General features: G+C 41.4%; 1 protein-coding gene across 2 annotated transcripts in view; it reads right to left on the bottom strand.

Annotated features, from left to right (window-relative positions):
• The window catches only part of CACNA1C (calcium voltage-gated channel subunit alpha1 C), a 493,329-nt gene that overhangs the window by 143,057 nt on the left and 323,137 nt on the right, over window positions 1–27,135 (bottom strand). For both annotated transcript variants that reach the window (XM_086610632.1, XM_086610633.1), the window contains exons 6-8: window positions 24,606–24,767; window positions 22,666–22,862; window positions 3,891–3,994 (exon numbers count right to left, since the gene is read on the bottom strand). In XM_086610632.1, coding sequence (XP_086466758.1) covers window positions 3,891–3,994; window positions 22,666–22,862; window positions 24,606–24,767 — 463 coding nt within the window. The remainder of the gene's footprint in view (window positions 1–3,890; window positions 3,995–22,665; window positions 22,863–24,605; window positions 24,768–27,135) is intronic.

Here is a 27,135-nt window from a genome sequence, read left to right as displayed (position 1 = left end):
TGGTTGTTTTTACCAGAATTTGGATTTCTTCGCTTTCCTTTGCTTCTCCCAGAAAACTATAAGATGTCTGCCAGCAGGAATACCAAAAAGCAGAGTATTCTGGAGAGATGTTTTCTCTGTGTGAGTTTAGAGTGGGTCAAGATCATAAGTATAAACACCCACCTCCCTATCTTGTGTAGTTCCAGAAGAAAATTTCTCTTGCCCATCCTGATGATATAGGAATGTAAGAAATTCTTGTCTGTATTTGACCTCAATATCATTTCTCACATTTAAATAGTGATGGAAAATGAGCAATACAGAAGAATTCTGGCAGTCCAAACCTCTTGCTTATTGCTGAAAGTGCAGCACAAATCTTCAAACCTCATCCACCCTGACAAGTACACCACGGAAAGGGAAGGGTTGGAAGAGGGGACGGAGGACTAGGAAAAAGTCCTGAAATGCCACAAAAACTGCTCCAGGAGGAGTTAGAACCATAGCCAGCCTCTCATTCACTCTGACTTCTTCCTTGGCAGTAAGAGTATCAAAAGCAGCCAACTGGGTTTTCCAGGATCCTCTCAAAGCAGAAGAAATGGCTGTTCTCCTGCCCTCCGTTTGCCCTAGGCAACTGCTTGTTTGGCCCGTGTCCTGGGATTTGGGTCACTGCTGGGCAAAACATAAAAGAAATGTGAATTTATATGCTTAGGTGTGCAGGACAAAGTTGAACCCACATTGCCATTTTTTTTTCCTCGCTAATTGACTGAAACAGGTAACACAGACGTGAACATCTCTGAGCTCAAGAGACCCCTAACAGGGGCTTCACTGCTCATAGGAATGGCGTGGAATCTTTTTACCTGGGCTGGAGGAGGTCTACTGAGATCTGCTGACTGCACGTTGTCTTTGGAATACACGAATTTTATATTGCGCTCAGTCAAGACAGGAAGAGGCTTATAACTCTACACATGAATACTCTGTCATACCACTTAGGCTTAGCATGTGACTAGTAAATTCACCAGAAGGACCATGAATGGATGACATACCTGAGGAAAAACAAACCACAAACGAGCTCTTTAAGCAGAGCAGAACTCAGCATTTGATTCTGCAGGTGCAATCAAAGTGTCTTTGTGAGTACAATTAATTACACTTACGTATTCAGAAGTGATTGAAAAAACTAAGCTAATCTGTCATTGACGAAGTCTACCTACACGGCATGCTTGGTAAAGATGCTGAAATAAATGGGAAGAAATCAGAGATGCCCAGAATAGATGTACAAAGATGCCCAGGAATGCTGCTTTGTGTCTACATAGAACAGACAGGTGGATCGTCTACACAGATCAGACTAAGAGCAACAGCAAGTGTCTGAAAAAAACCTGAATCTGCAAAGCGAAGACACTTTGCCACTCAGCAGAATTTAGAACTGCTGTAGAAAGGTAATTGTTTAAGAACTGCTTATTTTGCCCAAAGAAAATTTGGAACATGTGCCCCATAATTTCTGTGTTTTTTTTAATGGATGCATACTCTTAAAGTTTCTTTTTACTTTTTCTACAGTTGGGAAAAAATTTGCAGAAACAGTGCAGCTGTCATAACACTGTGAACACAGCCAGAAAGAGTGACTCACAGCTTAAACAAGGTGAACTTCATCTTTGATTTCAGTTCTCTCTACAGAATGTTTCCATCTCTTACCACTAACTGTGGTGGTCTAGCTGCAGTATGTCAGGAGGTGGAAGATCAAGGCCCCAAAACACTTTCTTGAGTTGAAAAATGAAAGAGAGAGGAAATTCAATTTTTAATTATGTACAGACACAAATCCAAGTGTAGGTAAGTTGAGTCAGCACTGGTTCAACAATAGGCACTCCTCAGGGCTGGGCTCACAGGCACTGTTCATCACGTTCTATGTCATTTTAACCACTGTCCTATATGGTTCTTGGGTGCACCTCTGATACAAAAGATCACTTTCCCTCTGTCAGTTGGTCACCATCTTCCACTACTGCTGACACCCTTACCTTCTGATCAGAGTATCCACCTGGAGAAACAAGGAGCTTATGTTTTAAAATTGTACCCAGAGCATCACTCTCCAGATGTGCAAACACAGACTATTGCCTGACACTTCATTACTGGGGAATTTTTCCCTCTGCCATTACTGCTTGGAAACCTTTCTTTTTGCAGCAGCTGTCTTAGCTGCATTTCTCCTTCCATGGACTAATGAAGACAGTAGTTACACCTCCTGTAGATCGGCTGTTACCTGTCTCTGTGCAGGGTGGCCGATGGTGGATCTTCTTCTCCGGTCCTACTACTGCCCCTTCCTACGTTGTTGGCCCAAGTAGCGAGGACAATTTCTGTAAGGTATCAAGTCCTCTTTCCCTCTTAGAGATCATTTTCCCTCTCTTATGATTAAAAGACAGGGAACTTCAGGGCTGTCCACTCAGGTAACAGGTAAAGGCTCTGACCAAATTCATTTAGAGCTCATTAAAGGAGACAGGATGGTGGAAACAAAGAAAAAGAGGATGCGTAAAAGTCCTCATACCATATTTATCCATGCACATAGAATGGCTGTAGGCATCCAGTCATGGCCAAATATGGAATTAGAAGATTAATTCTAGGAGATCCTTTTTAAAAAATCTTGCGAGGAATGTTTGCTGGCTTGATTCCTCTAATTATCCGGCTCCCCAGGGGCAGTAAAGTTTTTAACTACTGGGGACAATATACATTGTTTTTAATCAAAGCTGCTAAAATGATGCTTTGCAGAGAGGGCTATACTGCAGAACTGAAATACAGCTAAATGTCTAGATGTCTTAGGGACGCTTAAACACTAGAAGGAATTCTCCTGCTTCTCTGTTCATCCTTAGAAAAGGTCAGAGGGAAATGATTGTTTCTCTCTGCATCACGCTAGGCTTGTAATCTGCACAGCAGAGAAGATGTGCGTATCGAAGAAGAAAAGTGCCCAAGACACTCTCCAGGGAAAATAGCGTCCCATTAGGCTGTGTTTAGAGATACTAAGCACTGCGAAAATTTCTCATGTGAGAAGACATAATTTGGCAGGAATTTCGTCCCACAAATGTGAAAGGATTTGTCTCACGTTCTCGTTCCTCCTTCAGTCCCACTGACCCTTCCAGAGATTTTAATATAATCCCCTTCTTCGACGGTGAATGGTATGCTTTGCCCAAAGGGGACCGTAGTGCTGTCCTCTTCCCAGAGAGTACAGGTTTTAGGTAGAGGAACATGCTACAGGCAAAGTCTGTAAAATTCCTTTGATTTAGGAACGGCTCCTTCCATGCCTTCGGGAATGCCGTGTTTTGCTCTTGGCATAGCAATAGCCTAGGCCTTCTGTTCAGGCTCCTGAGATCAACCCGCCACTGCCCATTGTTTTGGCAACCAGAGAGTAGGAATAGAAATACAAATTTTAAAAAATAAACAATAATAAAATATTTTCCTGGTACTGCTTACCCGCTAAGTACACCGAGAACCAAGTTAAGTACAAAAAATGACCCTATGATGATTAGTGTAACAAAATAGATCCAGGGCCAGTCCCTTCCTATGGCATCATTGACCTGGAAGAGTGGAATGATAATTAGTGAGACAAGCTCAGATTCTGAGCACTGCAAGGCTCCAGCCAAAGAGATCCCAAGTCACCAGCAGTAAGATTTCCAATAGCCATTTTTCTGGAAATTTATGACAGGTTGACATGAGCGATTTTGAATGCCCTGAGGTTGAATTTCTTTGTCAGAGAATCCTACCTCTTTTGTTACCTGTATTGTTATTTGAACATTTTGACAAAATATTTGAGAGCTGATGTGAAGCTTCCTTGGATTCAGATTTTTAATCCTTCTGAAAGAATCCTGGTGACAGGGAAGAACCCTTATTATGGAGTCTTGCCCTGTAGCATTGGAAAAAGGACACCAAAACTGTTGGCTTACCCGCTCAACACACCAAGAACCAGATTTAGAACGAAAAAGGATCCAAAGATGACCAGACTGACAAAATACACCCATGGTAACTCATAGCCCATAGCGTCCTGCATCTGGAAAGACGAAGGAAAGTTAGAAGACAGAGAGGGAAAGCAGAAATGATTAGGCAAAGGAACAGATGGAAAGGTTTGTAAACAGAGCCTGTGGTTGGTTGACACAAAATCATAGCAAGTGTTTCTGCACGTTCTTTCTGGTGTGACCACTCTCTTGATTGTTTTTCCCCTCCAGCTGTTTCCTTACAGGCAGGGATTAATATAGGTTGAGATAGAACCACGGGCCGTACTGACACTTCTTTGGATGCTCAAACTTGTGGACTGTCACTTTCTGGAGTTTACTTACAGCACCACAGGGGTCCGTCAGATGACTTCTAAACCTCTAACCACTGCAGATATGTGTGACTCTTCGCTGCCAGCGAAAATATTGTGAGTTTCTGCCAAGCATTGCCACAGTGTGTTGTTGGATCACGTTTACTTCCTATGTGTGGCACAGGTACACCTATCCAGAGAGAAACATGTGGCAACTGTGGGCAAATACTGATCTTTCCCTGGCAAGGCTCTGGAGACCTCCACACAGGCCTTTGAGGAAGGTTCTTTCAAGTTCCACCGTGTTCTGACCTGGTCAAGCGTTTTCTAAAGCTTTCTCACAAACTTCCTTTCTCTCCTTGAAGGATGAATCTCTCCTTCAACATGTGATTCCTACACAACTGAATAGTCAGAGAATTTGGGACCGTAAACTGAACGATATGAGCACAGGTTTGGCTTTCACACCACTACAGGCACCTACAAATGAAGCAGGCAGACTATTGTTTTAGCACCAGAACCTGTACTATGTGTAGAGCAACTCTAGCACATAATAAGATATCATATATATTGTAAAAGCATCTAGTACATAAACACTATTTTATCTTGAAGCCTCCTTCAAAGTTCAACATTTTGGAAAATTGCTGGATACCTTAACAGAATCTCACTTTCATGATGGTATCAAAAATACCAGAGTCTCTTCTTTACTTTTTATAAACACTTATCTCCTGAGCCAGACATAGCATCATTAAAGAAACAGATGGTGGTTAACATTTTCTGGAGCACTAAAATGATTTATGAACGTAAATTGAAGACTTGAAAGTACCTAAAAGCATAAAGCAGCTTAGGTTCCTTTGTTTTCCACGCTTTTGAAAATTTTACCGTTTGCAGTCCTCTCCTTCCAGGAAAACGCTGTCTCCTTTGCAATCTAAGCATTTGTTGTGATCACAGAAGAAATATTCTTCCATACATGGGCACCGAGACACACTTTAGGGGAGGCGATCTGACTCAAGATTCATAACAACTCAGGAAAGGAATTTCGGACCTTCAGTAAGACAAGGCAGGAGAGTAACACTAATATAATCCGTTCTTTGTGGATGGAAGTCCATTATCCATTTTTCTTTCAAAGTACAGTCACTAACGGCCTTGTCTGGCAACAGTCCACAGTCAATGGGCTGATCCAGAACTCCACCTCTGGGCTCCTTCAGCTGCACCTGAAGTGGACTCATTAAAAAATAAGCTCAAAATCTGTCTCTGTGAAACCAGTTCACCAGATCGTTCCTCACAGGATTAATAACTTTGGTGGCCAGACGAGAGTGTCTGAACACCTCTCTTCACGAATCCAAGAGTCCTCTAGCATTCCCTAAGCATATTAACCAGATTCCCTTGTAATACTTTTGTAGAACTGTTCAGTTAGTTTATAAATAATACTAATTATTCTTTATGTTTGCAAGCCACATTTCATCCCTCATGGCCAAAAAGTAGACACGTCTGGTGTGAAACACATCAGTGCTTTAAAGAGAACAAAATATCATAGTACATAAGGATGGAAGCAAATATTCACCTGAAATCGCATTAGAGAAATCAGGCAGGAGAAATATAACTACTCAAGCTGGAATTAGGTAAAGAAATGAGACTTAACATCCTCTTTCTATACTGGAGTACGGTGTACTCCGGCTATTCCCAATGCCAGCACAATCACGTAATGCTTGTACCGGCTACCATCAGCACAAATTAGTCCTGAAAAATAGAACTGCGTTCTGGTACAGCAGAGCATTTGGGACTTCTCAGACAGAACGTTTAGGAGGTCAGCTTTTCATCTCCTTCTTATTGCCCAGTCATATACGTAACAGAGAAGCTGAAAGGCAGAGGGCAGTGATGGCTTCTCAAGTGTAGAGAAACCATCAGTATTTGGCAGACAGCTGAGTACTTAATGTCTCTCTCTTGCTGGACTCCCTGTGTTTGGTGCTCTCACATCTCATTTTCTTTAGTAGAAGGAGAGATTATTCCATATATTGTGGGACTGTGCCACAGGCGACAAGAATGTATGTTATGAGTTGATGTAACATTAGCTACTTGGTAAATTACGTTAAAAAAACCCAGGATGGACCGTCCTCAACCGACCAATGCTCCCAATACAGTTATCACTCAAAACCTTGCACCTGTGTTTGAAACTGCTTCCCGAAAACTTATCATCATCCCGTAAACGTGTCGCTATTAATCATAGGTGTATGCATACACATGTCCTGCTGACTGCAGCTGGAGCCTTTCACTGCAAGCGTAACTCAGGTGGTGGAGCTGATTTTTCCTAATTATGCTATTGAAGTGGAGAAGCTTCAGAGGGTCACGAGAAGATCAGGAGTGTTGGTGTTTGCACACTGCTGAGTGCAGAAAATGAGGTCTGCAAAATATATTTTGTACTGCTGTTTACAGTGAAGAGAAAAGGGTTCAGTTGCAGGATACCTCTTTAAGATGGACAGTACAACTCCTGGCAGACAGTTAGCTCTCTGGTCACTGAGTGTACTTCTTCCTAACTGTTTACTATTAACCATATGGATCTCAACAGAAAAGGTGGATCATCTTCTAAATTTACAGTTCTGAACAAAGACTATCAGCCAGTGTCGGTGTGAATTATAATATTCCAGCTACAGTAGTCGAGGTGATTGCAACCTGATGTCAACTTAAGCATGTGTAGGACAATTGTTAGGTCAGCTGGAAGGACAGCATTGGTGGGAACCTGCAGATTGTCATTTACAGAAATAATTTTGCTTTCTGAGTCAAACTGCCTGACCTTTCCCAGGTCATATCTCAACCCTCACGTCTCACTACTCTCAACAGTGAGAAAGTTGGTACATTTCTGAACATTAATGCATCATTTCTCAGAGACCTCAGAAATAAGGATCTTGGATTCCTTCTCATGATTTGCTACATATCCTCTCTGGCACCATCGGGACATTATTTTGGCTCACTTGGTTTGAACTTTCCAACCTGCAAAGTGGGATACTACCTTGCCTCACTAGGGACTGTCAAAGAAACCACCCAGCATCATGACAAAAAGAGGGTATTTCAGCATATTTGAGGTCTGATGGATTTTGTGCACTAGGGAAGAGCTCTTCCTTCGCCAAGCATCCTTAATTGCCATCACGACTTTAGCATTTCAATGTCCAGATGAAGGCCTTCCTCTCAACGATACAGATAATATCCTAGAAATAACACCAGGATTTTTAATTCTGTAGTCTGCTGACCGACAAATACAACCATCAGTTTCAGTAAGGGCCAAGGAATAAAAGTCTATTTACCTTTATAAATAGACCTTTGTGTCTATGTCTTCTGGTTCTTCAGAACTAGACGAAGACATATTGGTAAAGCCACAGGAAATACACATGCTTTACTTGTTTAGAGAAATTTTTTTTTTTCCCTGGGGATAATAGCCTGGCATGTTTTGTGGGTATCTCATTTGTTACACAGGCATCATTGTTCAAAGACCATGTTAAAGGCATATTATCTATTAACAGACAGATAATCTGATATAGATAATAGATAATTCAGCTCACCAAGCACATAGCAGAGGTCTTTCGGTCACTTAATGGGAGGAGTAGACACAATTCACTAAATTCCGCTGACTTTACAATTCTCACACCCACACTCTGATAACTTTGTGCCAAATGTCTTTTGAAAATTAACTGAAAGTTAGAGGAAAAGTTCAATTCATCATAGACGGGCAGCTGTCGCTGGGCTGGAAAGCAGCAAGCTGAAGGTAAAAATGAAACCTGTCTTGTTCCGCACACAGTACTGGAGAGCTCCAGCTTAATGGGAAGTTAGTTAGCTACGACACCAGGGGCAGGCTTCCATTTCTTGAATCAATTGCTAATTGATTTCTAATGACTATAGAATGTTGTGATAGCCTTTTTTAAACACAAGTCAAGTGCTTCAAGTATTCTATAACAAAGTGTATAACCTTTCCCAGAGTAACATTAATCAAGAGGAGCCGAGCACTCAATAAAATTAAAGGGCAGTACGTTTGAAAATTTTGTGTAGAAATGTTATTTTATGCAGCCTGTCTGTGGACTTCACTGCCTCAGGAAATGATCTAGCCAGACGTAATGGTTACGGCCAGCGGCAAGATCCCTAGTGGAAACCAAATCTTTCTTGTAATGATGGAAAATTGGAGAATATTGGGAGCGGGAGAGAGCAGAAAGAAGATATAACACTTAATTGTTGCTGAATTTATCTTCCTGTTCAAGCCTTCATTTTGCAAACCACCTTTTTTCAGGAAGAGAACTTGGGCACCTTCATAACTTTAGGAACATGTAGAAGTGATTTCCTCAGCTTAGATCAAAGATCAGTGGGAGTCTACTGGTAGGCATGGCTCAGGTGGTACATAAAAGGCCATGCCTACACTAATGTGAGATTTACATTTGTATCACTGATCAATTACAAAGTAAAGAGGTCTGGATTAAATAATCAATTTTCCTTTCCCACTCCTCCTTTCCTTCTCTTACCGTGAATATCCGGATGAATGCATTTCATTCACACACAGAATCATGGAACTACAACTTTAAACTCTACTTAAACAACACTAGAAGGACAGAACTTCACCCTTCGCAGCTAAGGTTGGGTTAACAACACTAAAAAAAAAAATAAAATTAATCTACATTATAGACAGTCAGTAAATCCTACATCCCAGGCAACGGCTATGTGGCCTCAAAAGGAAAGTACTCCTAAATCTTCTATTATTTCTTTGACTTCCATTATATCTTTGTGCTGCTTTCACGCTAGTTAAAGCTTTGTTTATGAAACTTCACAGATTAAAATGCTTTGCATTCATACAGTCAGGCAACAAAAAAGGTCTCCTAAAGCAATGTAGCTGTTCAGAAGTAACTAAGGCAGAGTGAATTTCCCAGGAAGTGCCCAGATAAATTTGTACAGTGAAGAAGCAAAACTTTGAAAGATTCAGTTTGCTGCCTTTCCTCATGCGAGATATATTACGTCTGCAGAAATAGCTGAGGAACAAAATATTAATCACAAATGAAAAAAAAGGGTATTGCTTGCAGTTCCTAAGAACAGCCAACTAACAGTTCTAACTGGTGATAGCAGGATTTTTGAGGCTGCTCTGAAAACAAAAAAGAAACAATTTGTTCAATGAATCATTCTCTTCCAGTTGACTTCTCAACTGCATTTGGGCTTCGGAACACCTTGGCTCTGCAGGACTTGCAGTCTTTGCCTTGAAAGCCCTTGCTAGTACTCAGAGCAGAGAGAGGACTTGTGAAAGTTTGACTCCTTTCTCTCCGTTTCTTCTCCTTAGAGATCTCAGGACACCAGACAACTGTCTCTTTAGTGGTCACACTCTTAAACAACTCTTAGGTAACTGGACTGTGACTCTTGAGACCGTGACACAAATAAACAAACCTCTAAATTTGCAAAAATATAGTATTGTTAGTTAGCTCTGGTAACAAATTCTGCACATTGTATTTTTCTCTGACCTCTAAGGGCTACACTGCTTATGTCATACTTTCTTTTTTTCCATGTACTACTTGTGATAAATATATTAATTATGCACATTACAACTTATTGTAAGCCCCACTGCTCTTAACATTTCTTTTAGCAAGGAAATTACTCATTGTTATTCACAATTTCTAACTTTTTCACAAAACTATAAATGCTTAAAAGAAGGCCCAGAAAGATTTCAATGAGGAGGAACAGAACTAAAGGTACAGTAAAAAAGGAGACAGTACTAAAATCGACTTTCTGTGTACGTTAGGCTCCATAAGCACTTTTTCTAACCTGTGGTGGGCAAACTATGTCACTGAAATCCTACTTGTAGTGAAGCTGCTGATTTGTTTGGAGCCTGAATGGTGTGAGGATGCTGCATATCATGTCAATAAAGACATGAACAAAGAACATTTTTACTTGAGAAATCCCTGGCTGCTCTCCACATACACCTCAAGTAAGTCTGTACACAGCACTGTATCCATCTGACTTCACAATTCACAGAAGGAGCGAGAAAAGGATCCTATTTCCTATTACTCATCATATATCCTTGAAGCTGAATTTAGACTCCTTGCATTATTATCCTAAGGATGAAGATTCTACCTTGCAGATCCTTCAATATTTAAAACCTAATTAGTTGTCTTTGCTTGGTTGGTTTTTAATCCAGTACTCACGTAGGTGCATATTTTAAGGCATGTGAGTAATTCCGTTGAAGTCAACGGTCGATATTATTATTACCAGTAGAAACGAATTGATATGCCCAAGTGCTTTGCTTGAATGGGATGGGGCGCAGGATTGGGAGAAATACATGATAAGGAGCTCATTTGCTGAAATTCCCTTGGAAAATTAGAAGTTTCATGTACACAGTGACTAAAAAATGACAAAACGATTTCAACATTTCTGTCTAGACGTTCTAGTGCATCATGAGAAATTTTATCATTTATCTTCTCAACGTGAAATACTCTTTCAGACTTCCTGAGTCTTTAAGACAGGTGATAAGGAGTGGGAATTTAAGGTCTCAGCTGACTCAAGGCAAAAGGACAGAGATGGGGGTAAAAAAAAAATACAAACCTCCAAACCTCGTAATAAGCAAAACTAGAAAATCTAAAATAAACAAGAATTACTTTTATGGACTTAGGAACAATGGAATAAAATTGCTTCTGAATGGCTTAAAAAAGGACTCCAGATGCCTTTGCTCTTATTCTGGGTAGAATTTCTTTCTAAGTGTCAACATCTTAAAAGAGTATTAAAGGGACTCCAAGCCACAGTTGTTCCAAAATACTCTGCATTTTGTAGCTGGCACTATCGGATGCAAAGGAGAGACTGGAGACTTCCACCCAGCTTCAGTCTGAACTGATGACACTCAAAGGGAGGAGCAGCACTTGATGAGTTGTTCCTCTTAAAAATTATTTGTTTTGACAATCGCATTTCTTTTATTTTCAAGTACGGAAGGAAAAGGCAAATTTTAAGCTCAGTTGTTCTCTCCAAGCACTTATTTTTAAGGCTCCTCTTACTGTGTTACCTCAATTATGGAACTTTACAAATTCTGTATGTGCATTCTATACGTACATAGAGACATCTGTAACCTTTTCTCAGAGTGTCTTCATAAGAAAGGGAACACAGAGCTGGATGAAGACAAGTGCACAGAGATCATGAACTAGGGCAGAGAACGCTCCAGACAGGTTATTCTGCTACACGGTCACTGTAGGATTAAAGCAAATGATGTAGGCAAGACCCATCATACATGGGGGCAGTGGGGAGAATAAGAAGATTCCTATGTGTACCTTGGTTCTACAATTCTTCTGTATGCTGTGTAGCGATGGAAACAGCAAATGAAAATTCTGCTCTGAGCTAGAAATGTTGGCAATTTGTACGGAACTCTCTGCAGGAGCTAAACAGAGCCATTAACTGAGAAAGGACTGCCTCAACGAGGACAACAGGAACATCAAGAAAGAGGTTAATTTACAACAGAGAACCCTTGAGAAAGAATCAAAGAAACTGCAGCAACGGAAGATGAGTCCAGAAGAGAGAAGGGGAAAGAGGCAGACAGATCTGAGAAGATGGAATCTACAGAGGTTGCTTCCTCACCCCTGGCTAACAAAGACTATGCTGAACCTGCTGTAGATGTCCTCACCCTAGTACAACTGCTCTGATCCCAGTGAACCATAACTCCTGGTTTTAGGAAAGCTTTGGGTATAGCTACAGTTCATTGCTATGCTGCCTGATCTCCCTGACAAGAAGGTGAAGTCTCCAGAACTGACCAAGCTTCCCACACAGCACTGTAGAAAAGACAACTGAAAGCAGTGCTGGGCTCAAGCTCAGAGCCACGAAAGCACACGCTCCTGGCAAAAGATACACCTTGTCTGGCTTGAATTTCTTGGGGACACTGTGCAAAGGCAGGAGGCCTGCAGAAGAGCCCTACCTGCTGCAACCTGTGCAAGAACAAGGCTAGAGTGGAGATCTAGAAGCATTGCCTTAGAACCACATCAGCTGCTTGATGGCAGAGTGAAAACTCATAAAATAGCTGTTCAATCTTCTCTGAAATCATACAAACACCAGTGGCACGCCATTTTGCTGTCATGTGAACTCTCTTCCATGAAGAACACATAAAAGATGTGAAGCAAACTTGATTTGCTTTTTGTTGCATATAAATGTGGGAAGCACATTGCTACCAGTAGAATTTGCCAACCTTATTTCTTTATAAGAGCACTGAGTCACATTTTCACCACTCATTAAATACTAGCCCCACCTTTTAAAGGATATGCACGCTTTCTCAGCTGGGACAGACAGTATAAAATCTGAGACATATTAAAAAACCAAATTTCAGCCACCTAGCCCCAGGTTACTGATACTGTATGCTGACACTGAATCCTTGCACTATGTGTTTTAGCCCCCAGTATATAACCACTAGAGTCCACCACATATTTCATTCTTTATTAAAGTTCTATACTCATATTTCAGCTGTTTTCAGTTTGGGTGCACATTGTGGGTTTTTTTTGCAGTCAGCTGTTCTTTAACAGACTGAGCTATTAAGGGAAATATAAGGTCTCTGTCTGAAAGCGGGAAGAGACTTCAAACTTGCATTCCAATATCAGCAGGTCAAAATGTCTGTGGCACACAAAGTTGAGCTGAACTGTTTTTCTACTGCAAGCTATTTCTGTTGAAAATGCTCACTGATCCTGTATTTCTACAGCACGGTCATTTGTGCTTGCTGGAGGGGTAGGGGGGCAATATTGACTTGGGTGCATTTACTACTGTCTTAATTAAATCTGCAATTTTTAAATGGCCTTCACACAAGTTTACTGGACAACTGGCACTTGACTTCACACTTTTCATTTCAAAATAGAAGAAAAAAAGTTAGGCTCTCCCTCGACTCAAAACAGCAGTGTTGCTGGGTTTTGTTTTCACCAAGTTGCAACATTTATTAGCACTAGTAATGTTCCAAAGGGACGTGGATTACCTCGGCAAATCAACTATCTGAAAAGTGGATCCTGTCAACAAAATCTCAGCATATTAAATTTTGTTAGTGCAAGTACCGCTGGGAAATTCTTCTAGACAACTATACTAGGGGAAGGAAAACAGAAATAATCAGGAAGCTACCATTTACACCTCCTCCCACCCCACCTGTACTCTTTGTGCTTTCTTGGGGGACTTCTCTATTTTTCTGGGAAAACTGGAGGGGGCTACGTAACTCTGCAGCACGTTTGGCAACATAGGGATTCTTAACTCCCTCTAAAAATGTTAGTTATACAGCGAGAATTTCTTACATCAAAGACAAATTCTGAGCTCCAATAAGCCTCCTGCTTTGCTGCCTCCCTCTCCTTCTCCAGGTTTAATGTATAAAAGAGAAAAAAAAAAAAGTATTTCAATTCAGCTTAGCATAGAACATGTTACCCAAAAGTGAAATATTGAAATTCATTTATTGCCAAGTGATAAAGCAACTCACATTCTCGAGTGTACTGGGACTGTTACACTTTGAGGATGTACATAACCTCAAAAGTGGTTTTTTTTTGGTTGTTTGTTGTTGTTTGTTTGGTTTTTTTTTGTTTTTTTTTGTTTTTTAAATGGTGGTTCAGGTCACTCTCTGTCTGCATCAAAGCTGACTATGTCATACAGAACAGCTGGGAAAGAACAGGCCACACACTGACCCAGGCAGAGCTCTTAAAGACACCAGGCATAGACTGAGCAGGTCCTTCAGGACTTTCCACAAGGACAGCCTGGACTCTAGTATGCCAAGCCCTTGCTCTTGATTCCTTCTGCTTGTTGGTATAGATGGCTGACAGGTCATTTTCTCTACCTCTTCCCTACTCAACAACTAACATCAATAGTGACATTACTTTTACGTTCTTATTACGCTCCTCTTTTTAGTTCCTGAACAGTAGGTCTACTTGGAGGAGATGCATGGCATTGATCCTTCCACAGTGTTCTGCCAAAGTCAGGTCCCTATACAGAAGATGACACCCATCAAGACTCTCCATTCTTTCGCATGACCAATTACAAGAGTAGGTCAGCTCGTTGGGTGAATTTGCAGAGATACCCTGTAGTGACCTCCAAAAATTATTTGGACTTGTGTGCCTTAATAAGGATTTGAATTCAGGCCTCCAGAGGCAAAAGTCACAGAGCTTTATGTGAGTTGCCTTGTTCCCACATAAGTGTGTACAGCTTTTTTTTTTTCCCCCACCCTTTAAAAGGAAAAGGTTGATTTTTGAAAAAGTCATCCAAAAGCCCAAAGGCTATTTAGCCACAGGGCTGATAGTTCTTTCATTATAGCTACTGCAGCAGTTCCATCTCTTACTGCTGCTCAGTTATTTAAAAACCTTTTCATCTTTTAAAGGCTTTGGAAACTCACTCTAAAAGAATAAAGTGCTGATTTCAAGCATGAAAATATCCCCTAGGATGGTGGGTTTCCAAATCTAAAGGTTTCACTTCATCTTAGAATTCTGGCCTATCCCTTCCTGTCTCTCTTTATTTCGTATTTACATTTGCATAGCTGATTATCCAGAAAGGATTTTCCGCCTGTTTTACTGTATTGCTGTTTTACAACTGCTTCTATTTACCTCGGCGCAGACTGATGGCAAATTCTGTGTATCTGAACAGCCCTGATTGCTGCATGCACAGTAATACACGAGCACATACTGTTCATTGATTTATACAGTCAATTAAGTCCTTAAAAATAATGAAAACCAGTACCGTAAGCTGCAGATAATCACTACGTTCTTTAATAAGTGGAGGCATGACTGTTGATTAATTTGTAGCCAGTTCCCAATCTATGACATTCCTAGGAATCCAGTCTACATTTTAGATGATGAATCCAGCTTTCAGTTGTGAAACAACACCCAAAATTCTCAAGTAAAATGTACAATACCTAGAACTCTCAGCACACAGTTAATAAACCTTTGTCTGATAGGCAACACTGGCCACTCCCAGACACTGTAGAAGCACTGGAGGTTCACTGGAGAAACCACTATCAAAGAACCTGAACAAGGTGCAACTGCTTTATGGATATACAAGACTGTCCCTTCTCTTTTTCTGTGAGTCGTATCAGCAGCACTACGTAGGCAAGATCAGCACGATGTCCAGGACTGATTTCTTCTAGATATGCTTTAAAAATCCACAATATGGATGTTCTGTAGTAAATATTCCTCTGATTGATTCCTAAAGTCTTCATTTTCTACTTCTAGTCACTTTGTATCTTTAGGGAGATGTGCCCAATATTGCTTTCAGGTCTCCAATCTGGGTGCAGTTCAGAGGACTGGAGTTAGAAGGAGAAAGTTCTAGAGGAGGCCATGAGTGCAGCTAAACTGTACACTTATGATGGTGTGATCTCCCATCATTCCGAGTCCTCAAGTCCTGCTCAGGCAGAAATCCCACTGAAATCGATGAATAAAGCCAATATTAGTGGACCAATTCTCTTTGTAGGCAGGAAAGTCTTATTCACAGTGAGACTGGTGAGGGTTTAGTTGTGTCTCCCTTTGTCTTGAAAACAACATGTTGAAACAAATTAAACGCAAAACAAACATGAGTTTTATAACTAGTCAGTTCTAGAGCCACCACTTGTGTTCTAATCTCAGGCATATTCCTGTCTTTTTCTTTTCCAGGGTCTCGATAATGAACCAAAGTCTGTTGTTGTTGGATTTATCTAATGGATATGGGTCCAAACTTAAAAACTCTCAAGATGATGGTTTCAGAAGGCAACTATCATCAGTTCTTGAAAAACTGGTAGTAGGGCCTGAGCAGTGCACCTACAAAGGCGCTCAAAATCCTGAGTCATATATGGGTGTCCTAGTAGCTTAGCTCTTAGTTTTTTAGCTCTGGGATAAAAGATTAAAGATAAGAAAAATCTCTGTGGTGATTAGACAGCAGCAATTAGGAAACAGTCTAAGGAAGAACAAAAGAAGAAAGAACAGAGAAAGGGCAACAGAAAGACAGGGCAATTAAAGAGGTCCTTCCCACGCAGGAGCACTGGGCAGAGGGTCTCCATTAACACCTCCCCATAACCAACCCGAAAAAGCTTATTTTTAATGGAAAGTTTCTTTTCATACAGACGAAGAGGACTGAGAGGTCCAAAGTTGAGGTCTGAAGGGCTCATGAAAACTTCATTTCACGCAATAGGGGCCTATTTTACATTGAGCCAATGTTCAGCAGCAGGTTTTTGTGGCAGGTGGCAACCAGCAAGTCACTGCTGCTACTCACTGTCAAGGTGGCAGTACAGGCAACCATGAGAGTTGCCCGTGCAGTTGTTCATGAGAAAAAGGAAAACATTTAGGTCAGTGTTTATGCAGGTAAAGTGTGGACACTGCTTTTTCAGTGCATGAATGCTGTGGCCCTTCAGTGCTCTGAACTATGGGCCCTCTCCCCTTACCCACCACTTTTACAGCAGATGGAGATGAAATAACCTCTGCAATCACAGAGATGGGTTGCTCATACTTGCGTGCTTATTCTTTGCAAATTTTTCACATCCATGCAAAACCCTGCCAAAAAGATGATTAAAAAAAACCTCAACCCCACAACAACAAAAGCCCAGCATTTTCTTGGAGGGGTGGGGGTGGATGGGGAATAAACACCATGGAAACATGTAGACAGATATATTCTTAGAATCAGATCATTCTTTTGTGTGGAAAGACTTACTAATTCAAGCCTAAGTGCTGCAAGAATAAAGGGTTAGAAGGAAAAACACAGCTGGCGAAAATTGGGGGTTGCAGCTCTGCCTTTAATGTCTTCCACTTTGTGGCAAGATCTCTGTATTCCTCACATCATCTTCCTCAGTGGCGGCAACAGGCTGCGGGGGGAGGACAAAAGCTCACAAGGGATGTCAATGCTGTCAGCAAACCAAATTACATCTGTTGTCCAGTTTGTTCCATTTGGATTTCGTGATGGGAATTGTAAGGGTGACCGTAAGCTCCAGTTTCAAGCTCATTTAGTGACTCTTGGAAGTGTGACGTCACAGATTCAGAGATGGAAGGATCTTCCAGGACAGCCTGTTTAACCCACTGCATCTACATATGCTAACTCTATGCCGTCCTTGGGGATGTGGTGCTTCTTCTGAACGTTCCCACTGGTTCATTCTCACTGCACTGTGGCTCTCACTACATTTGTGGTGGCTTTACCACACTGTTTTAGACGACTAAAATGTTTTCTTGCCTAAGGGCTGAGCGAGCCTAACAAAGATTGTCCAGCTAAATTTGAGGGAGTCAACTTATTATGTGCCAGTTCAGGTGTCTCTTCCAGGGACAGGTTAGGTGCCCTGGATCTCATCCAGACCTGGCCTTAGTCCATCTATAATAATACCACACTCTTGAGTTTACAGTTTGAGCCTTGAGGCAGACTGTCCCTGGAGGCACTGCATATTACTTGCAGAGACTCAACCAAGTATTCTGAAGCGTTATCCAAATGACATGGGACAAAGCCAACACTCCAAAAATGATGGCAGCCTCAAGGCTGCCCATTATTAATAACCATCAAGCAGATCAAGTAGAATTACTCCCTCCTCGAATTCAAGCTGTAATGGGCAAGCTGTACACACAACATCTGAGGACTGGGTTCTCCACCACCCAGTAGCGTGAACAGCCCAACGCAAACACATATGGTTTTGCAGTTGCTCTGCACTCTGTTTTCATTTATATATACGATCACTTAGATGCAGGGAAGTGGAGAGACCAGGCACGTAGCACTGAGGCTGCAGTGGGCAGTTTTGCATGCAGTGTCATGGGGGTCCAGCTGCAGAAAGCACATTTCACACAAAAACAAACGCCTTTCTAGAGACAGGGCACTGTCCAAAGTGTATTTAACTCAGAAGTGAAGCTTCCCCTGAAGGACAGTAACAAACTGATTAAAAATAATTAAAAAGAAGCCCCATTAGAGAAGAGTGAAAGAAATGAATCTGCTCAGATTAGGAAAAGATTAAGGAAATACAACAAATGTCTACAAATACTTAAACAAGATGTTACAAACTGCACAGGGATTAATTTTCCTCCTTATTCAACCAGACAATAAGAAATAATGGACTGCAGCAGAGACTGATTACAAAACACCAAATGACTCCATTTGTAACATTTGGATTGGCATCTGCTGCTGGAAGTTTCCATGAATGAGGGGTCTTCAGAAACGGGCCTTGGTGCCTGCACGAGGGAGCGAGCTGCTAACGCTGGCTGATGCTACATTAAGGAGAGTTTTGAGAACAAGCAGCTGAAACTTCCTACAATGTCTAGGAAAAATTGTGATGTGACATGCCATAAGAGGTGCCTTATGTCTGCTCAAATGGACTGCACGTGGGGCAAAGCCCCCTGGCAGTTAGACTGGGACTAAGTAAACCTTGTAAGAACGAGGCAGTATAGGAGAGGTGCTCCTATAAACACTCGGACAAAGATCAGTTCTTCAGCAAAGAATCAACAAGGTTGTTTTGCACAGATTTTCATCCTGTCCAATATAGTTATTTTGCATCAAAATAACTTCCTTCCTTGTAAGTAATTATCTCACCTGCCGCTATAGTAGTGTCAAACTGTCTTCCCTAACATTTTTCTTTCACATTTCAAAAGAAGCCAGTCTACACTCAAGTCTTATCTGCTGAGTGAGAGAGGAGATTGGAAAGTGTATCGATCTTATGGATGTCAAGTCCTTCTAGGGAATAAAAGTTTATTGCTTTCCTGTCTCTGATAGTCTTTTGGTGAGGGTGTGGATCACAGGCTGGGAAATAGTCCTCCATGAGGAAGGAGACAGGCGTCACTACAGGGGTGAAAAGCTGGAGGAGGCAGGAGAGGAAGCAGGATGGAGGAAGCAGGAAACTGAAGGTAACATTTGAAGAGCTACTAAGTGGATTAGGAGTCCATGGTTAGTGGAAGGTCATACAGCTTTCCGATTTCCAAACATGCAGGTTTAACCTTGTGAAGTGTGGCACAAGACAGACTTAAGTTTCATGAAATCACTAGTATATTTTTCAGGACAACATGCTGATATGTGCTAAGCTCCTACCATTCCCACCGAGAGGAATGCGGAGATCTAGATACCCTTCAACAGTTATTTTTCAGAAAATATGAAGGTATAATTGGAAAGCACGTACTGAAAAGTTCAAACCAAGGGAATTGCTCCATTGGCTAAACATTTCCAGCCAAGTAATCCAGCCCCGAGCTTTATCTGTTGTTCTGCTGAGTTTTAAGCCAGGCTCTTCTTTTCAAGTTTAAAGAGGAAGCAAAGAAAACTCCCTACATCCACACCTATGTCCTTGGAAGACTATCACAACAGACACCAAGGCCCTGATTAGGCATCTGTAAGTCCTCATGTTGTACACGTGACTGCATGTGGAAAATCTCAACAGCACGATCAAGATTTTACAAAATAGCAGGTGAGATCTTGACCTTTTGAAACGAATTGGAATTTTGCCATTGGCCCCAGCAGGACTGGATTCAAACCTTGATACCTACCCTGAATCACAGAGGAGCTAAGAACCTAACAGTCTGCTTGAACTTTGAATGCTCAGCACTTTTAATATTAATCCACTAGCTTACATCATTAAGTCTAAGGAATGACTTCTGAAAATCATCACCTAAAATTTTCAGCTGCAAAATTTTCTGATTTGCAGTCAACACTTTTTTTTATACCTTTAATCTGTACTTTCCTTTCAGCATAAAATGGACAAACAACTCCCTATCTCAGGATGTAGTTGGAAGGAGGGGCTCTTTAAGTCTAGATTTCTAATTTAATTAACTGTGTAGATTTAGTTAATTTCCATGCCCACACTGTAGATCCAGGAGATCTTTCAAAGTGTCATCTGCTTGAAAAGAGGTGAGCCTCCTATCTCCACACTGTTGTGGAGATGTGGCCCTCCACCAGTTGTCTACAAGAAGTCCACTCTGCCTCAGCTGAAAAGGCAAAGGCCAGGACGTAGAGTTATATATGAGTCAGAAACAGTGGCTTACACAAAGTTTAAAATATTATGTTTATATTCTACCCCACTTCCCAAAATTCTTCCTTCACTGCCAGAAATTGAAATGCCACATCTTTTCTATTCTTTACTATCCAGTAGTACTCTTCCTTTTGATCTCGCTACCTTAGGCTGGAATGCCCTTTGCGTGGACCGTCAAGCTTACTGTATAAACCACAGTAGATTTGGTTTGAAACATCCATATCTGAAACTAGGGTGTGATTGTTCAGAGATGGTTTCTACACATAAATATTAAAGCCACAGTGCTTGTCATAGGTGTGCCCTGTAGTAATTGCCCCATCAACATTTGCCCCTAGACTAGCCCAGACCTCTCTGCAGAAGGAAACACCCATCACATCTCAGATACCTTCCCTACCCTATGGTGAACACTGATCAGTGCAGACTTCCATCCACTTTGTCCCTACAGCCCAAAGAGGCAAAAGGTGACGTGGGACAACACTACTCTTCGGATTGTTTATGGCAGCTTAACTGAGTATGTCTGTCAGCTCAGGTGTTTGACCTTGTATGTCATGGTCTTTAAACATAGGTGAGGTGGGTTTTTTTCTTCACTAACTGAATTCCCCTCCTCCTCCGTTACTGGAATTTTGTCTGCAGTCCTAACTCTAGCTTTTGTAGTCTTGCCTAGAAATAACTGGGAACTGTCTATAACAAATATTTTGTTTGTTTCCAAAGCAAGCATTCTAGCAAAACCATAATCTGTAAGTCTAGCTATATGGGTGCCACTAAAAATAATGACCAATCTGTATTAATTTCAGGTTTCTGTTCACCATACTGTCCCTAAAGGAAAAAGAACAGCTCAGGAAACCAGTGAAAAAAGCTGGCTGAATACCAAACAAAAGCCAACAGCTAAAATCCAGCTTGCTGCAGGGACACCATAAAAAAAAAAAATCAGACCATCTGCAGCAGTCATGGCAGCAAATCATTTAGCAGTTAGTATATGCTTTTGGCTCCTGTTATTAGATAACCAATAACTGAGTTATTCTGAGTTCAGAATGATTCACATCCAGTCATGCAAATGACACATGGACCCAAAAGTGGGGGGATTGGCAGGGTCTTCTGTAACACGTGCCTTTGGAGAGAACGATGATACCTTGTGGATAGGTTTCACAATACGGAATGGTACACGCCGCCAAAGCTATTTTCACGTTTATTGCTGATGTCTTTTACTCTCTTCTGTTTCCCCTCAACTACCTAGAAATCCTCAGTCACACAGACTGGAGGAACGTGAGCTAAATGTGATAAAAAGACAGGGATATCATATATAGCCATAGTTGAGCAGTGGGATAGTTTTGCCCAGTTCCTCTTCTGACTTAAACTCTGTTGTTCTTCATTATTTTATTAATCGATACTCTCTTTTCAGGTAAAGGCAATTTTTGTGCTCTGAGACTCAGACTCCTCTTGTGGTTTGATCTCTGCTCATTATCTCAGGCCTTAGAAAAAAGCTAGAGTCATAATTCTAATCTAAATTTATGAGGATAAAGAGACAACCACTAGCCGTTCCACACAGAGAGCATCTCTTGCAGATAAGCTAAATCTTCAAAGGGAAATCTTGTAAACTCTAACTCCTGGTGGGTAGAAGACAGCTTCAGGCTCATGCTTAAGAGGAAAGTTGATGTTGATTACTACTGCAAGCTGCTTCAGTCCAGATGATCCTTTTGTGTGCTTTAGGTCTTCTTGAGTTAAATTCCATCGTGCATTGTAGCACAAGTTCTGTTTGCACTGGAAATCTGACCATCTTGGAGAACCAGGTGTCATAATATACCATTCTTCAAAGTTAGTCATGGTCCGGGGGGTTAGCCTTACACAGACAAGACTGAGCTGTGTGTGAATTAAACTCCTGAACCATAGCATATTGCTGCGTAAGTTGCTGGCAAGAGCTGAATCCAGAAACATGTTTATATCTGGTTTACAGATGAAGGCTCCATCTGATTTTAACTCCTACAGTATAAGTGTATTGCCACTGAATTTGCCAACACCTTAGGAATTACAAGGTAGAAACTACAGCTATTGAAACTTCCAGAATTAGTGTAATAGACAACATGAGACTGCATTTAAATTAAAGATAGTATCATGTTTCGGCTAAACACGTTACCATGATCAATATCAACATCAGAGTTAGGAGAATTTATTCCAATACTATTATGCTAAAAGTTGTCATCAGAAGTAGTGCTGGCACAAAAAGGGATTTGTGAGGCTTTTCTTATAAAAACTAAGAGCTGATCAGTGTAGTCCCTTTGTAACATTAGTGCCATGGGTAGAGCACACAGTTATCTGCCACAAATACTTCTACATCAGTAATCTGGAGACACACGAGTTATTTCACTCCTGCAGAGAGGGTTTTTACATGACATTCTGCTCAGCAAAGGTGCGTTGCAAATCTCCAATAAGCCCCGTGCCATCTCTCAACATTAAAATACCAACGGAAAGCCAACATTTACATTTGATTCAACGGAAGCAGGTGAGCGGGGCTTTCAGCTGATCATTTTCGGATACGTACCCAGTACAGCACATCCGTCCAGCCCTCCATGGTGATGCACTGAAACACTGTCAGCATGGCAAAAGCAAAATTGTCAAAGTTGGTAATGCCGTGCTTGGGTCCCTCCCAGCCCGCCTTGCACTCGGTGCCGTTCTGACACTGCCGCCCATGCGCAGACTGGGGGGCGCAGGGAGACGGATCGTCTTCTGCAGGGGTATCTTAAAGGAGAGGAGGGAGAAAACGGAGATGAAGAGAACTAATTGCTGTTTGACACGCTGATAGGCGAGCGAAAGAGGTCTGATTTTAATAAATCCATTTTGCAGTGAAGCTGACAGGTTTCTCTAGGAATACACAAGGAACTGTATTAACTTTAATGGGCAGAGGGATGCTTTGTTGTGCTTCACTTTCTTTTTGCAAAAATAACGGCCAAGCTGTCAAATTCTACAGTCAAAACTGAAACGCCTTTGAACACGAGAGGAAACATTAGATCAAGTCTACTACATTTCTTTAGGCTGCGTGTTACAACCGGTGTTTTCACACCACAGTCGCCTGGCATCTGGGTTAATCTTGGAAGGGAACTGAGCACTGACTGGCATTCTGTTGAAGGAGGCTGAACCCCTGCAAGCAGACAGGCTTCAGTGCTCTGGAGATAGGTTGACATGTTGCCAGGCCACTGATAAATTACAGTAGAAAGTCTCTGGAGCTCTGCTCTTTTGGAGTTTAGAAGCTGTGTGGCATTTGATCAATAGCCCAGTGGCACTCAGAAGTTCTATAGGGATCTACACTGCTTGATTATCCACCTTATTCTGCAGAGGTGCTTCCAAGCATCTGAGAACCTAGACAACAAGCTTGCCTGGATGCTTTGGTATATGCAAAATGCTACAAAAGACACTTTTATAAGCACAGAAATTCATGCAATAGGATTTTTTTAACATACAGATTTCAGCGCCTATTGCTACATTTATAACAGATGCAGGTATGTCTGCGTGTGGGAGCAGGTAATTATGTTTGTTTCTTATTTTATATGGCAAAAACTGTAATTTTCTGAAAGTTCTGATAATATCCTGATCATTAAATTATGCCAGAAATAGCAATATTAGAATCAGATGCTGTAACGTATAACAGTTACAGACAGTATGGAGAAAGACATATACACTTTAAAGACGTAAACCAGACTGATAATTCGTTATAGTTCTAGCATCATTTCCAGAAAATGAAATCTGCCGATGTTATAAAAGCAGAAAATATAGAACTTCTGAAATAATTTCCTGCTGTACAGTATTTTCTTGGTTAAGAGCTGAACTGGGTCCTAGACATTGACACCCACCACCACATGGGGAATCGCTGCTGTTCAAGTTGAATAAATCAAATGAAAAAGAGCAGATGGTTAGATGAGTGAGTGACAACACAATTGAATTCTTTTGAAATTTGAATATTTCTTTCTGTAAATAATTTGAAAGTTCTTTCCTGATGGATTTGGTGCAAAAAGTTTCTGCCCGTTAATATAATTTGGCTTTCTTATTAGCTGCACTTCTAACCACAGTAACAGCCTGTGATTAAAAAAAAAGGGTCCTGGGCCTCAGTTAGATATTTCTTTATAATGATACTGGTTTAAAATGAAGTACAGTTTTTGTGTACAAGACGAATAACAAAATACGAGTTGTTCGTTTCCATGATGCCATCTCATTTGGGGCTCAGTCTGCTAGTGGTGAAATCATCACTACTTAGAAGACAAGAACTGCGTGCCCAAGATGAGTAACCTAAGCCCTTATCATTAGAGACAGTCTGTCTGCATCAAAGGTGATTCATATCCAAGAAGCAGAACAGAGGAACCACCACTGTGGAACCCCCAACCAGTGAGCAACAGCCACCTGTCTCCTGTGCCAGCATAAATGCTCCATCACATAAGGGCAAAGCCCCCCTCAGAAAATCTTTGCATTACGATGTCGTGTTCCCCTTACCTATCAGGCCCCCTTGCACATGGTAGCAAGTCTTATGCATCTTCCCCATGAATAACTCCAGTCCAATGATGGCATAGATGATAATGACAAACAGCACCAGCAGGGCAATATGCAACAAAGGGACCATGGCCTTGATAATTGAATTTAAAACCACCTGGAGACCTGCAGAGAGAACAGAAGCACTTTTTAGCAAGAGAAAATTTAGAGAGGCTATACATTGCACAATAATATGTCATTTTTATTTCATTCCCCCTCACCTGAACTCACTATCTTGACTATGTAAGGAGGTACATTTACAGATCACCTCCCTCCAGATGATCCCCAACATTTCACCAATTTGCCATCGCAGCCTGGATCACAGACTACAGTAAAACGGGTATATGACCTTACCTGTCACTGAAATACCACCACCTCGAGAAGGGAAGACATTAGCTATTTTGCCTGTTCTTGAAAACCATACCTAAGCTGATTCCCAGAGAGCATTCAGGAGAGTTAAAGCATGGGAAAAACAAAGACCAACCACAACTGAGGCAGGACAAGAACGACAGTGAGAGACAGAAGAGAGAAAACGCTGGGGTACCCCAGAGCATGGGGAGGGATGGGAAACTGAAGTCGTGTCCCTACTCCAATTTTGGGTCCTTCCAGAGGCCAAGCTAGTCTCAGGCAGAGCTTGAGCTGCTGAAGAACCACCATACCCATACTGGCTGAGAGCTACCGGCTCTCTTAGGATCCCCCTGCTCTTCAGATCCACCTTGCCTTACTTCGGTCTGAACAGAAGGAGAGTCAGAACCACCAGTGCTGGTTTTGCCCCAAGATTTAGAGATTGCTATATCCCAGAGGTTGTCCAGGTGCCCAGGAAGGGGTATGAAAAAATACTATCACACAGCTGTTAAGGCATGAGGCTGGTATAAGTCCTAATCGTGAGCGAGCCACGCACATTTCTAGATTGGCCTAGGGTGGTGAGGCACTGGAACAGGTTGCCTAGAGAAGTTGTGGATGCTTCATCCCTGGAAGTGTTCAAGGCCAGGTTGGATGAGGCTTTGAGCAACCTGGTGTAGTGGAAGGTGTCCCTGCCCATGGCAGAGGGGTTGGAACTAGATGATCTTTGAGGTCCCTTCCAACCCAAACCATTCTGTGATTCTAAGGTGACTTTGCAGCCAAGTTTGCTAAAGCACTAAGCAGTTGTACCTTCAGATGCAGTTAACTCAAGCTGCAGATTCACGGGCCGCTCTCCATCTCCTTCTCCTCCTTTGTAAAACCAGAATAACAAAGCCAGCCTCATAGGCCTTTGGTAACAACTGGCATGTCCAAAGCTCTTAAAGCCATTATCGCTGGTGGCAGTGATGGCAACCACTATCACTGGCAAGTTATTAATGCTGGAAATATTGAGAGACCTCTAGAAATCTATAGTCTACAAACAGCCTGATCAGAACAATTACAAGCTCATGATTTTGCAGCGACTGAGAGCCAGAAGCCATTAGTGGCTCCTGCAAATGCTGCCATCTCCTCAGAGAAGTTGATATTAGCTGTGGTTTTGGGAAAATGTGATTCATGAGTTGTAAATGTCTTTTATACATCTGCCAAGACAGTTTGTGATAACGATTAACTTTTAAAATCTACCATCTCAGATCTTAGATTTTAATAATTTTTTTTTTTTTCCTAATTTAAGTACTTTCTAATAAGGATGACACTTCTTGACAAGCACTTTTGCTTGTAGGCAATCTACTTGTCAACTCACAGCTAAGGCTGAGACCTTGCATGTGGTCCCCAGCCAGGAAGGAACGCAGCAGAAGGAATCAAAGGTGGCATCAGCTGTCAAGCCAACAAGATTATTCACTGCCTGCTCATAATCCCATGCTGGCTACTAGCATCCCTCTCATCAGAACATTTTTTTCAAGTGGCTGCAGTCAGGTCAGTTATCTGCTAATGGTTCACACTACTATCCAAAGGGAGTCATGTTCATCATGAAACATTCTGGCTTTCGCAGAGAGATCCTTACATGGAGTACAAGACTGACAGGATCAAAACTCATCCCATACAAGAGTGGGAATTTCTTCACAGTCAGTTACCTCTGGGTACTCACTCGGGATAAGCAATGTCTCTGGTGAAAAAATATTGCCGTGATTACATGAGGCAGTTAACCTTTTCCCCTAGATGCTCACCTCATTCAGTCTACTAATTCTAAATATATATAGAAAATGAATTGCAGTCCATATCACTCCAAACACTTTACACAGTCGAGAACGTAACATGTACCAGAAGATTAAAACAACATCCCACCTTCTCTCAAACAACGTTCAACAATATAAGAAAGTTAAAAGACTACAGATGGCTACGAATCTGAAAAAAAAACCCACAAACGTTGCAGATTGAAATATTTGTAGCTTCAAATAAATCTACACAAAGACAAATAAAGGCCTTCATAATTTTTAATGATTTTAGGAGCCTTGTTAATCCCAAATGTAGTCAAGATTACAAGGTCAAGAGCTCTAATAGCAGGTCTTATGTAATTTACCCTTAATTATTATTA

The sequence above is a fragment of the Tauraco erythrolophus genome, chromosome 4 (genome assembly GCF_009769465.1).
Source record: "Tauraco erythrolophus isolate bTauEry1 chromosome 4, bTauEry1.pri, whole genome shotgun sequence".
Taxonomy (NCBI): domain Eukaryota; kingdom Metazoa; phylum Chordata; class Aves; order Musophagiformes; family Musophagidae; genus Tauraco; species Tauraco erythrolophus.
Note: the sequence above shows the minus strand (reverse complement) of the source record. Positions and strands in the feature narration are given on the sequence as shown.